This window comes from Toxotes jaculatrix, chromosome 20 (genome assembly GCF_017976425.1).
Source record: "Toxotes jaculatrix isolate fToxJac2 chromosome 20, fToxJac2.pri, whole genome shotgun sequence".
In the NCBI taxonomy this organism is placed as follows: domain Eukaryota; kingdom Metazoa; phylum Chordata; class Actinopteri; family Toxotidae; genus Toxotes; species Toxotes jaculatrix.
In genome coordinates, this window is record NC_054413.1 from 20870340 (window position 1) to 20883239 (window position 12900).

The window sequence follows — 12900 nt, forward strand, 5'->3', positions numbered from 1 at the left end:
GCCAGGAGGAGAGAAGCTGCTGAGCAGGCCCAGCAGGAAATGAAGACACAACATCGTGCACATGGGGACCCCTGGAGGAAACGTGCTATTAAAATGCTGTTAAATACACGTTGGCTTGGCTGCTTCTCTGAAGCTCTTGTTGCCGGCGCGGCAGCGAGGGGGCCTCCCCTGGTATCCACGTCCGCTGCTGATTGGCAGAACAACAGCGCCGGTGGGCACGAGACCCCGCGGTCCTCGCCGGCCGTCTCCATCGTGACGCCGACAGTGCCGTCATTTCTGGACACTGATTAAAATGTTGGCGATGTTAGAAGAAGCTGAAGGTTAAACCACAAAGGGCTCTGTGTGAAGTCATTTCACACCACATGCCCTTCCCGCTTCTCTCACACACACACACACACACACGCACACACACACACACATACACACATATATACACACTAACAAGCCAGACCTTATTACTGAGAAAATAAGAGCTCATGGAACTAGAGTCTCATCTTGTCTTGATTTTTAAAAACTCATCAGGAGCTCCATACTGACACTGGGTCTCATCTCATTCATGCTGCCAGTCTCCTGTTCTACCACAGCTGGTCTGCTGGATCCAGGTCTGGACACTGGGGAGGTGACTGAACTCTCTGTGGTGTTGATGGAACCAGTTTGAGACTTGAGCTTTGTAACATGGAACATTATCCTGCTGCTTCACTGGACGGTGTCTGTGTCTGACTCCAGTCTGAGTTAAACTCCAGAGACTGTTGTGTGTGAAGATCCAGGAAGTCAGAAGCTTCACACACACTCAAACCAACAATCATGAACTGAAGCTCCTGACCTGTGTGTGCTGCTGCCACACGATTGGCTGGTTGGATAGTTGCATGCATAGGCAGGTGCACAGGTAATGTGGATGATGGAATAACAGGACTGCGAGCGTCTGTCTAATTTACAGAGTTCACGTTAGTTAGTCGCCGCTGATACAATCAGCCTTTGACCTTTGACCTTTGTCACTTGAAGAGGGGGTTTGACAGTTTACTCCACAGCTGTAATCAGATCATAATAGACCACTCACTGACCGTCTTCAGGAGACGGTGCAGACGTTAAGTCTCAGCCACAGGACAGCGAACAGGCCGAGCCTCTGGATGTCGGAGTGTTACAGGATTTCACACTGTGACCTTTGACCTTTGTAACTCCACGTGTTACTGTAACGCCTTTCTGCTGATTTAAACTGAAATCAATGATCAGTGCTGGAGAACAGGAAGAAGCCTGAGTGCTCTGAGTGCAGAGACACACAGGTCTGACTGACTCTGAGCTTGGAGGGTCCAGGTATTTTACCAGTCCAGGATCTAAAATGAAACCAGCTATCAGACTCTAACTCTTCCACTCCACACACTGACTCTGAATTTGGGGCAAACAGCAGAGAGTTTGAGTATCAAGGTCAAGAGGCAGTGAGTGGTTTAAGATTGTTCCTTCGCTCCAAATGATTATACTAATTCGAGGATCAAGCTAAGCTGTGGTGGAGCAGAATGGACGGGGTGAAAGAGGCCAGCTGGCTCCGGAGTTTCTCACTGAGATGTTAGCGAGCGGCGGGCTGTGTCACCTTCCCTCCGTCCCCCGCCCTCTGCCTTCAGAGCGGATGTAAGACGCCTTTCACCTGACTCCAGTGTAAAGCATGAAAGGACACTGTCTTTCTTCTGCCTCTCAGCAGTTTTTCTAAAATAAACACAGCCCTGTTAATCTACGATGAGTCACCGATTTCCAGTCTTTATCTGAAGCTGCAGCCAGTGTTGGCGTTGGCGCCGGATCTTGACTCACGGCGAGCTGTGGAAACACGGAGGTTATCTCTGAGAATCAAGCGTCCCGCTGCTGATGTTTTGGGAGTACGTTCTGCTGCGTGAGGATCATCAGTTCATTCAGCAGATAGATTTCCCCTCCGCACTCATCCAGCCACAGGAAGTGAACTTGCTGAGTTTATTGTCAGATGAAGGTTCTGGTGAGCAGGATGTGAGTGAGGATTTACTGCAGCTTGAGGGAGTCCTCTCCTTCCCGACTGAGAATATGCTCCTGAGCTCTCATCTCATATTAATTTGTCTTAGAGAACGAAGCCGTGCCGCCGCTCCGTGCCGCCGCTCCGTGCCGCCCTCTGTGCCGCCCTCTGGCTATAGCTGAGCTATTCTTTGCCTTGCAGAGCTACAAGCCTCGACGCCTTCATTCTCCCAGTGCGTGTTCCACAGTTTTACTGGGCTTGTTTTCCTCAGCCCCCCCCCTCGCACCTCTTTGTCCCTCTCTCCCTCCTGATCTTCCCTCGTCCGTCGACTGTGACCTCACCACAGTTAAGCCTCCTCCAGTGGGACGATTAAAGCTGAGCTACCTGAGAGGAGAGGGGAGAAAGAAAAGGGAGGAACCACCAGGCACCAGATTTGTTCTTACGATCACCTGCCTGCTTTTGAACTCGCTCTAATTCCTGATGTGTGAAGAAGCAGCTGCTCTGACTGTTCCACTGGTGAAGGACACTGCACCACACTGTCCAACAAAATAAAAGCTGCCTGTCTTTCATTCTGTGCCTGAACTTTCTCTCATGTTGACGTGGTTTTCCTCTTTCAACTCCTCCCCCTCCCCCTCCCCCCAACACCCTTCCCCCTGTCCGACAGGTGCAAGTGCAACCTTCATGCTAACAGCTGCGTATATGACAAAGAGAAGCTGAGCTGCGAGTGTGAGCACAACACCACTGGGCCCGACTGCGGCCGCTGTAAGAGGAATTACCAGGGGCGAGCATGGAGTGCTGGCTCCTACCTGCCCATCCCCAAGGGCACGGCTAATATCTGTGAGTACACACACACACACACACACACACACACACACACACACACACAGACTAATTAAAAGAATGGGTCACGTGGAAGAGCAGGAGCTAGTTTAGGTCTGACAGAAATTTTCCTGGGAAATCTGACTGGAAATAACAAAAGCACCTGCACAGACACATGATAAAGGCTGAGTCTTAATTAGCAGTATCCTGTGTGTCTGACAATCACCACGTTAACTCTGAGATATTGAGTTATGAGCTTTCAAAGTAACGTGAAGCAATTAACAATGTTTGAAAGAGATAAAAGGCGAAGCAGCGAAGACGGGAGTCAGACTCTGTGTGTTTGATACGTCGTCTCCTCTGGAAACAAATGGATCCAAATCCAAGACCAGAATGAATTTAGCTAAAGAGCAGTGACTTAGCTGAATGAAACAGGGTCATTTTCACATGAAAATCCTCTGAAGAGCAGCTGGAAAGAAAAACACAGAGAACAGTGTTTATCAGGTCGTAACCACTGAATATAACTACTGTGCTCAGACTTCTGTCTCTGTGCATCGTCCCATTACACATGTTTTAGCTGTGGCTTGTATCAGTGTGCTGCAGGTGCAGGAGGCTTATTGTACCTGAGCCTGTGTCAATACAAGTGTAAGTAAATGCTGCCCAGCAGCAGCAGCACGTGCCCTGTGTGGGACTCCACCCACCTACACCCATGACTTCAAGTCAGAGCTTTGACTGAAAAGATCATGGACGCTCTGTCCTCTGTGTGAGCAAACAGAGTGTGTGTGAGCAGAGTGTGTGTGAGCAGAGTGTGTGTGAGCAGAGTGTGTGAGCAGAGTGTGTGTGTGTGCAGAGTGTGTGTGTGTGCAGAGTGTGTGTGAGCAGAGTGTGTGTGTGAGCAGAGTGTGTGTGTGTGCAGAGTGTGTGTGAGCAGAGTGTGTGTGAGCAGAGTGTGTGTGTGTGCAGAGTGTGTGTGCAGCGTCAGGGTTTCATTTCACGTTACCTTCAGTTTTAAGTTTATATAACAGCAGGACTCGTGGACCTCAGGAGACGAGCACTGCTGTGAGCTTCTGTATCAACAGCAGTGAGTGCAGTGAATATTCTACGAGATACGAACAAACAAAGCAACGATTATTTACGACTGTGCAGGATTTTTAGGCTTTTATTTTCCTGTGTTGACTCAGAGATGGCTGAGAGTTGCCACAGACTGAGGTGGAGCTGTCTCTCAGTGTGAGGACTCAGGAGGAGACAGTGCAAGTGAAGGAGATAATGATGAGACTCAAAGAAGCAAAAATCAATCCGAGACATGTCAAAGGTCGCTGCTTTGATAGAATCAGCAGCTTTCTTAAAAAGCAGCTGCACAGGCAAACTGGGAAATACCAAACCAGCTCAAAACCATTTGCTTGGTGAAGAAGAAGAAGGTCTGTGTAGTTTCACGTATGATCGGTTCAGGGTAACGAGCCGCAGACAGTGTGACCTGCCGTCATTATTACCTGAAGGGACACGAGCTTTGCTTTTCACTTACACACTTTCATGTATTAGAGTTCATAAAGAATGTGCTGCAGCTGCAGAGCTGATGTAGAACTAGTTGTTTTCTCCTGCTGGAGCTGCAGAAACTGGGCCAAGTCCAGTTTGTCTTCATCTTCATGTTGAACTTCTGGTTTCTGACAGTGGGACGTGAAGCTCTGCAGGGTAACGGTCTTGTCTTGTTTTCAGTCTTGGACGTTTGGACATGTTTGTGAGTGAGACAGAGCAGAATGTTTGAGTAAACCTCAGGACAAAACTGAGATTTAGGACAAAAAGAGGAAAATCAGATCAGCTCTTCTGTGACTCGAAGGAACAAAGTGTTCAGAGCGTATTAGAATCTCCACCTCCTCTTCTTTTAAACGTTTTCTCTACAACTCTCTGTTGTTTACATTGTATTTGGATTATTTATTTATTTGGAACAGAAAAATCAGCTGCTCTTCCTGGAGAACGAAGCGAAGCATCACACAGTCCTTCCTGCATACGTTGGTTTAGTGGCACTGAGGGGAGGAGCTAAGCACTGATCCAGGTCTGACGCCTCACGTGGACTCTGCAGTACTCGTTAATGGCAGCTAGGGGGCAGATAATCTGTCAGTGAATGAATGAATGAAGGAAGGTATGGGCAGATGTAGCTTTCACGTTTAACATAAAAACTATCAGCGTCACCTGAGTCTCGTTATCCCTGTGAGAGCACGTGAACGCAGGACCGGCGGCGGCCGGCGTTCCCGCCGTACATCAGCTGAACAGCAGAGCGGCGAGCAGCAGGAGCCTGAGTCTCACTGTGCACACATTCATTTAAAAGCCCCAGTCTCGTCCCAGCCCGTCTCCTTATTGCGTCCGCTGTGATTTCTGCTTCTCTGCGCGGTGCTCGAGGACTCTCGGCCGCCGGCTGATGACTTATTCTCCCTCCCAGAGGATCAGCGTTATGAGGGTTAGTGAAATGACAGTCCCCAGAGCCCAGATTGACAGCACATTATTAAAAAAGGTGACACACACACAGGTGCTCATCCGGACCTGCACACACACTCCTTAAAGCATTCACACACACATTCAGAATGGCACAAGGACACACACACACACACTCCCTTTGCCCTGCAAGTGATGAAAAACAGTCTTAGTATAAAGTGCATTATTATACTTTGTCTTGGAGGGAAAAAATCCATAATGTAATAACGCTGTGAAAAATCTATAGGAATGCAGGGCTGTCCCTCCTGAGAAGAGAAAATGCACCGGCCTGACAGAAAATTGCACCTTGTGCTGTTTTGTAATTTTCAAGCTCGTTCAACACCAATTCCAAAAGTCTCCTTCCCTCTCAGTGTTTCCCCCCAAACCCAGCGAGCATATGGCAGCTCTGCGGAGACAAATTTGTCAAAGATGAAAATTTAATTAAGATTTAATTTCTTTTTACTGTGCCCATCAAGTCGTCTGATGCGATAAGGAGATCGATGAATCATCATCTGGAGGGGGTGTGGAGTTAAGTGTTACAGTGGCGCTGTGCTGGGAGCAGAGGAGAAGAACAGGATTTAAAAAGTGATAAAGAAAGAAAAGGATGGCGGAGAAAGAAGGAGGGGAAGTGGGCATCACTCTCTGTCACGGCTAACTCAGCCTTCTGGGGTGGCTCTGTCTCCCTCACTTTCCCTCTCTCCAGCTCTGTCCCCCCCCCCCCCCCCCCCCCGTCTCCCAGCCTCAGTCACTCTCCCTTCCTCCCTGTGTGGAGACAGAAGGAGAGGGATCAGTTGGAGAATTAAGCGTGGCAGTTCATTCCACTGTAGGGCTGAGGGATAGTGAGGGAGATACAGGCCGGTGGTGGAGGGGGCACAGCTCAGAGCTGGGCGGGCTCTGATTTCAGTGAACATATATCCTGATTGTGTGTGTCTTCATGCAGCGGGTAGGACTGCGAGTTGGACGGAGACTCTCAGCTTAGCTCACGAGCTGGACGTACGTCTGTGATCTCAGTAGAAACTGAGTCAGGAGTTTAAACTGTGAGTTTCAGCTGTTTTAGCCTCAGTGCTTTATATGAATGTTCACATTAATATACTGGATTTGTAAAACTTGTATAATGAAATGTTTTCTGATGATGTTGGATAAAGTCAGAGCGAAGTTTTTTATACCTGAGCTACGACAGAATAATAATGTGAACAGAGAAAGAGCTGAAATGATGTTTGGATTTGACAGTCGTCAGCTGCCGGTCACTGCTGGTGGAGTCTTCACAGCTGTCCTGTCTGTCTCAGCGGGTCAATTCAAGGAGACACAGCCAAACTTTCCCTCAGTGGAAATTTTCCAAAAGAAGCCTGAACGGTCACAAACTGTCCAACACAAGTTTTACCCACTCAGTTCGACATTTCTGAGCCTTTAGCACAGAAACACAGAGCTTTATAATGTCAAGCTGCTTGACAAGGTTTTTATTTTTTACAAACTGGAGTATAATGTAATGTAATGGTCTCATTTGTGTAATGAAACCCTGAATTAGCCTGATGCATTATTCATTACCAGCTACTCTGCAGACTGAAAACTTCACAGTTCTTCCTGCAGATTTTCATTTAAGTGCAAATATAAAAGTGAAAAACAAGCTGAGACTGACTGAGGAAGCAGAGAAGCTCCTGAAGGTGGTGACCTGTGTGTTCACGGTGCAGCTCCACACAGGTTCACACAGACAGTGTTCCTCAGCTGGTGACACACACAGCGTCACACACTGGACCACTGCAGATGCTGGATTTCCTCAGTTCCACCATTCTTGACCTCAGGTCTTCTGAGATCTTTTTAGTGAAACAGGTTGAGGAGCAGGAGTTTTTTTTTGTTTGTTTTTTTTTGGTGTGATGTTTTGACGTTAGACTCCTTCACAGTGATCGTTCAGTCCACACACGTCTGTCTGAACAGCGTCCCTCTTTTTTTCCATATAACTTCGTCTTCAGGGGAAAAAAGTTCTCATTTGTTCTGTTTGTATGTTGGTGAGATGAAACGATCTCCTCGTCAGGGCAGGATTAGGAAACACTTGTTCAGATTTAGCTGGAGCCAGCCTCAGAGTTTATGGATCTCCTTTGATCAGAGCAGTAAAAGGCACGGACATGCAGTGGATTTCACTGTAATGATCCACCCCCCGCCTGGAGAGGAGATCCACATCAGCCCCCCTCCCTCCCACTGAAAAGCCTCCTGCGTCCCAGATGAAAAGCAGCAGTGTCATCAGGAGGCGACAGCCACAGTAACAACAAACATTATTTTCTCTGACTTACAAATCACATTTTTCTGCTGCTCTTCTCTAATTAGTGAACGTTAATGCAGAACTAGCAGATGCTCCAGTCTGATTATCAGTGTTCCAGCACACACACACACACAGATTTAGATTTTTCGGATTAATCTTCCCTCATGCAGAGGAAGTATATACATATTTCAGTGGTACGAAATCCCAGAGGAAGTGATGATGCCACTGTAGAAGAAATCTCATTGTTGTGTGAGTGAACGCAGACAAACATTCCTGTTGTATAGACACAGACACAGATACATAGATGTGATTGGATTTAGATTTTAGAAATCTGTTGTTTTTAAAAACGTGTCGTAGCCGTTAAATCGCTAAGTGAGTCCCGGGTAGCACATTACTAACTAACACATCAGTGTAATCACATTACTGCACACACTGTTTTACTAATGAAGCCCTCATGTAAGTGCATTGCTGTTATGAAACTGGTGGAAATATAAAAACATATGTTCCATGTATCTGAACTCTCTCTTGGTTAAAGAGAAGGTGTTTAATCTGAGTGTCATTCCCCTTTAAACCTAAGTCCTCTGAGCCTGGAGAGCCTGCTCTGTGTGCACAGGGTTTGATTTCTGTGGATTCTCTTAGTGCCATGTGTTAATGCATCCACGCACGTAAACACGCTGGCTGTGCACATAGCTTCACTTCCACCTTCACCCACTCATTCCTGCTTTTATTCGTTTTCCCTCGGCTCTTTGAATTTCCATTTTCTCCCCATTCTCTTGCTTTTTTCTCTGTAAAACTCATCGCCTGTTGTTTTGCATCCTCTCGTTCTGCTGCTCCTCCTGCCCTCCTTCCACACCACCTTTTTTTCCTCCTCTTCCTTCTCTTCCCAGCCTCCGCCTGCTCTCGCTCCATCTCTTGGTTTTGTTTCATGCCTGCGTTTTCTCTCTCTCCCCCACAACACCCCCAGCCCCCCCAGAGACCGAGCTTGTTTACTCTGTCTTTTCCACATCTCGGCTCTGTGCGGCTGTGACGGTAATCTTTCTTTCAAATATTTGTTTCTTCCGTCTCCAGATTTTTTTCCCTCCTTCCCCCGTTGCTGCCGCCACCGACGTAAACCTCATTCCATCCCTGAAACCTTAAACTGTGCTCCTTCCAGCTCGGTTCCCGGGCACTTTAAGACTTGCCACCTTCGATTCAGATCTACACACTGAGAGCGAGCGGGCGAGCCGGGCGCTCCGGCAAAGCAAGCCGTAATTTTACTCCTGAGGAATTCAATCAAGTTGCAGGCCGTGTGCTTGTGTTCTGGCAGCCTCTCCGCTGCTAACCAGTTAGCAATGCCTGTCACCATCACTGGGGTCTGTACAGCCAGAGAGCTCCAGATGATGATGGATTGCTATGAAATGATGGCAGCCAGGGAAAGTAATTACCAACTTTGCCTGCGGTGGAAATTCAGCAGATAAGCTCCTTTCCAGAGTCGTTCAGGTAGCACCAAGGCAAACAGGTGAGACACATCGAAGGTCAGCGCAGAGTGGATACTGACGGAGACAGTGTGGTGGCACGCACACACACACACACACACACAGCCTGACTCAGTGAGCTGGTGACAGTAGAATGGAGGAAACATATGGCCCATATGTCCTTTCTTCCCGTACATGTGTGGACACACTGAGGGCAAATAAATGACAGAATCATCTGTGCAGGGAGGAAACAGGACGTGTGCCAAACACTTACAGTCCATAGATCCACGGGAGAGCATTGCATTGTGGGTTTCTGATAATCCATTAGCAAGGTTACAGTGATGGTCTTGGATGGTTGACAGCAAAACTGGAACTGAACCAGAGACGTATGAACATCAGGCAGTGGGACCTGTGACCACGCTGCTCTGTGAAGCAGCGTTTACTGTAAAACAGTCGATGCCCCACATGACTCAGGCTCTCGGCTGTGTTTTAATGCCCACATCTGTGTGTGTGTGTGTGTGTGTGTGTGTGTGTGTGCGTGTGCGTGTGTGTGTGTGTGCGTGTGTGTGTGTGTGTGCGTGTGTGTATGTGTGTGTGTGTGTGGCATATGCCGACCCCACCTGCTCACAGATCATGTTCAGTGAATCGCACACCCTTCAGAGATCATGTTCACCACCCAGTGGCTCGCAGCCATGATCCCTGCTCAGCTCATAAAAATCAATGGAGCACGCCGTCAACATAAGCGGCTCCTAATGCTCTTCCTGTGCGATAGGACAAAATTAGATTGCAGCCGTGCCCTGTAATGGCGGGGCCAGGCAGGTGGAGGGGATTGGAAATGACGGTGATTGAAAATTAATCGAATGACCCGACATGGGATCCTGGACATCTGCTCCAACCCACAGGTTGTTCATAAAGCAGAGCGTAATTACACTGACAGGCCGCTGGCGTCCCAGATCATGACCCGGAAGCAAAGGTCATCAGGCCCTGAACTCAAAGGAAGGGTTGGGACAATACGCTGCAGTGCAGAACGGACACAGGTAGATTAACACACCTTACTCATCTGTGAGTCATTTACACACATCAGCTCTTTGACAGTGAGTTAGTTCATAACACGCTTACAAACATCCTCCTGTTTTGAGGTGTGACAGGTTGAGCACTGAGGTGCACACGCCTCCAGCACAGCAGCAGCACTGACGTGTCTCTGACACGTAGCTGAAGGCAAACAGCAGTTATGTACAGTCGCAGCACCTGCTGAATATTTTCTCTGCGTAAACACTGAGGAGGAAGCTTCTCTCTGCTCAGACGGTGAACTTACAGTCGGTGATGCACACTCGCCAAAGTCTGCTCCATAAGAACAAGAGCAAGTCACCTCTCTCTCTCTCTGGTGTTATATTTATATCCCTCTCCATTTAATGTAGTGGGTCCCTCGCTAATCTTCCAGAGTAGATGTAGGTAGCGCCTGTGTGTTATTGCTCCGTCAGCTACCTAACCAGGCCCTTTTTAGCTCTGCATTACTCGGAGTTTTTTTTAGTTCAGAGCTAAAACACTTCAGTCTCACATTTTCACTTTGTGAATAACTGGAGGAACTTTGTCTGTGTGGCTCAGCAGCGTGAGCCAAAGATGGTGATCATCCATATCTGACATGTTAATGCAGATGGACACATCTCAGGGAAGAAACTGTATATTACATAAATACAGATTTATAATAATACATAATGAATAAACAAAGCAAAGCCACAGCCGAACGAAGCCGCTGCTTCCATCATCAGGCCGTGTGGATGTGGAGTGAGTGGACGTTTCTGTCTCTGTTGTATCAGTATGTTCTGTGACACCACTGCGGCTAATTCTAACTGTACTTGGTCGTTAAGGTGGTGGGGATTCAGATTGTCCTTGTCCCTGTCCTTCCTGTCTCTTGGTTAGCATCTGCCCACCCCCTGGAGGTTTGACATCCATTACGCTCTGCTTCGTGTGTCAGCGTAGCCTCCTGCACTTCACAGCTCTCAGACAGGTCACAGATCTGGCTCCTAAATACGACTGGCAGGCAGAGATCAGAGGGAGAGTGATTGAATGACAGGAGTTTGATCAAAGTCCATGTACACAAACACACACACACACACACACACTCAGGAAATCCTCATGTTTCCCCTGACTACTCGGAGATATTTCGTGACGGCTCCATTAGATGAAAGGCCCCACCAAAAATCCTGCACAGAGCCTCCCTGCCTCCTCAGCTTCCTCCGCCGTAGGTCGGTGGTGAGCGGATGATGAGAGAGACGTGAGCGAGAGAGGAAGAAAGAGCCCTTTTCATTTCATTTCTTCTTCTCCACTTTACGTGGGCGCATTGCTCCTATTGCCCAGCATGCTTCCCCTCACATGGTGAGGGGGTTGTTTGTTTTTGTGGGCAGACTGCCTTATTGAGGGAGGAGGGGGGGGGGGGGGGGTCTGGGGCTGGCGTCGACGTCCTGGAAGCAGATTCCTCTGACAGCGAATGCTGACTGAAAATACACGGCCGCCGTGGTCACGTGACGACAGACTCAGACAGAGAGACGGTTCTCTCTAACACTGTCCGAGCTTCACAGTGATTAATACCCAAACAAAGATGCTGGTGGTCGGATCAGATGGCGCAGTGATTGGGGAACGAAGCCTGTGTACGTCTCAATCTCCTCAGTCTTCTCAAACAGGCAGCCAGCGTCCTGGTGTGGGAGAGATCTGGTCACCATGGGGATGAGACAGACTGTATTATCTGCTCAGTGGCTGTCTGGCACGGGGGATTGCTTGATGGAGGGACAGGCAGGCAGCAGGATAAGACATGTCCTCCTTTGGCGTCAGAGGCAGAGTTTGCCATCTACTGAATGATGCCATTTGATAAGTTGTGTGTTTGTGTGTGTGTATGAGAATTCTGCTTTGTGAGTCTTTAAAAGACTGATGTGCTGAGACGCTTCTTAAAGCAGTATCCAACTTTTAAACTTCAGAACAGCTGAAATATTATGGTGTGTGTCGCTGAGCGTGTTGTGAGCCCAGAATTCATTTTTAGAAACTGTTTGTTAGAAATGCTGCAGTTGTTGCCTTGAACTCAGTTGTGTGTCTTAAGTTGTGTTTTTCTCTTCCTCTCTTGCAGGTATTCCTAATAACATTGGTCCAGTTAGTAAGTACACTCTTACAAAGGAGCGATATTCTTGATGCTTGATGCTTTGCTTTGCCTTCACCATACGCCCCCCCCCCCCCCCCCCCCCCCCCCCCCCACACACACACACACACACACACACACACAGACACACACACACACACCCCACCCCACATGTGCCACGTGTTCATTTCTGATTCCCACAAAGGATCGTTCAACAATTGTTGACTAATCTTTTTTTGTTGGGCGGGGGTAGGGGGGGTTGGGCGGGGGTAGGGGGGGGTGGGGAGGGGGGCAGTAAGCAGTAACTGGGGGCTACATTGTCATGATGTGGGCATATTAATTTACTTTATCCAGACTCAACCAGATAACACCTGCCTGCCTCTACATGCCGAATGTCATTTGTTTTTTTCCCTCTCTCCCATGCATTATAAATAAATGGCATCTAGACTTTATTAAAGTGCCGAGACCTCTCTGGCAGTATAATGTCACAGGAGGTCATTTTAATATAAGCCGCGAGCGCCTCAGCTGGTATTATCTTCGTCAACCAGTAGCCCCTCAGGAGGAGGAGGAAGAACAGAGGTGCCATGACTCAAGTTACCGCTGCCTGGAAGAGAGCGAGTCAAAGTGCAGTCACAGCCGCGCTCCCTTCTCCTTCATCCTTTCTCTCATCGCTCTGTTCTTAATGAGTCTCCTCTGGAACCGGGGCACCACACTGATTGATGAGCAGCATGTCCCCCTCGCTGTCCAATCCTGGACCCACATACAGACACATGCGGACACGCGTCTGCTTAAAGAGACGTGAGTTTTTGAT

The 12900-nt window shown here is 48.3% G+C and overlaps 1 protein-coding gene across 1 annotated transcript in view; it reads left to right on the plus strand.

Moving 5' to 3' along the window:
• ntng1a (netrin g1a) overlaps positions 1 to 12166 on the plus strand; it is a 57438-nt gene extending 45272 nt beyond the window's left edge. Inside the window, exons 3-4 of the mRNA XM_041065907.1 lie at positions 2637 to 2809; positions 12081 to 12166. Coding sequence (XP_040921841.1) covers positions 2637 to 2809; positions 12081 to 12142 — 235 coding nt within the window. The 3' untranslated portion in view covers positions 12143 to 12166. The remainder of the gene's footprint in view (positions 1 to 2636; positions 2810 to 12080) is intronic.
• The last annotated feature ends 734 nt before the right edge of the window (positions 12167 to 12900 follow it).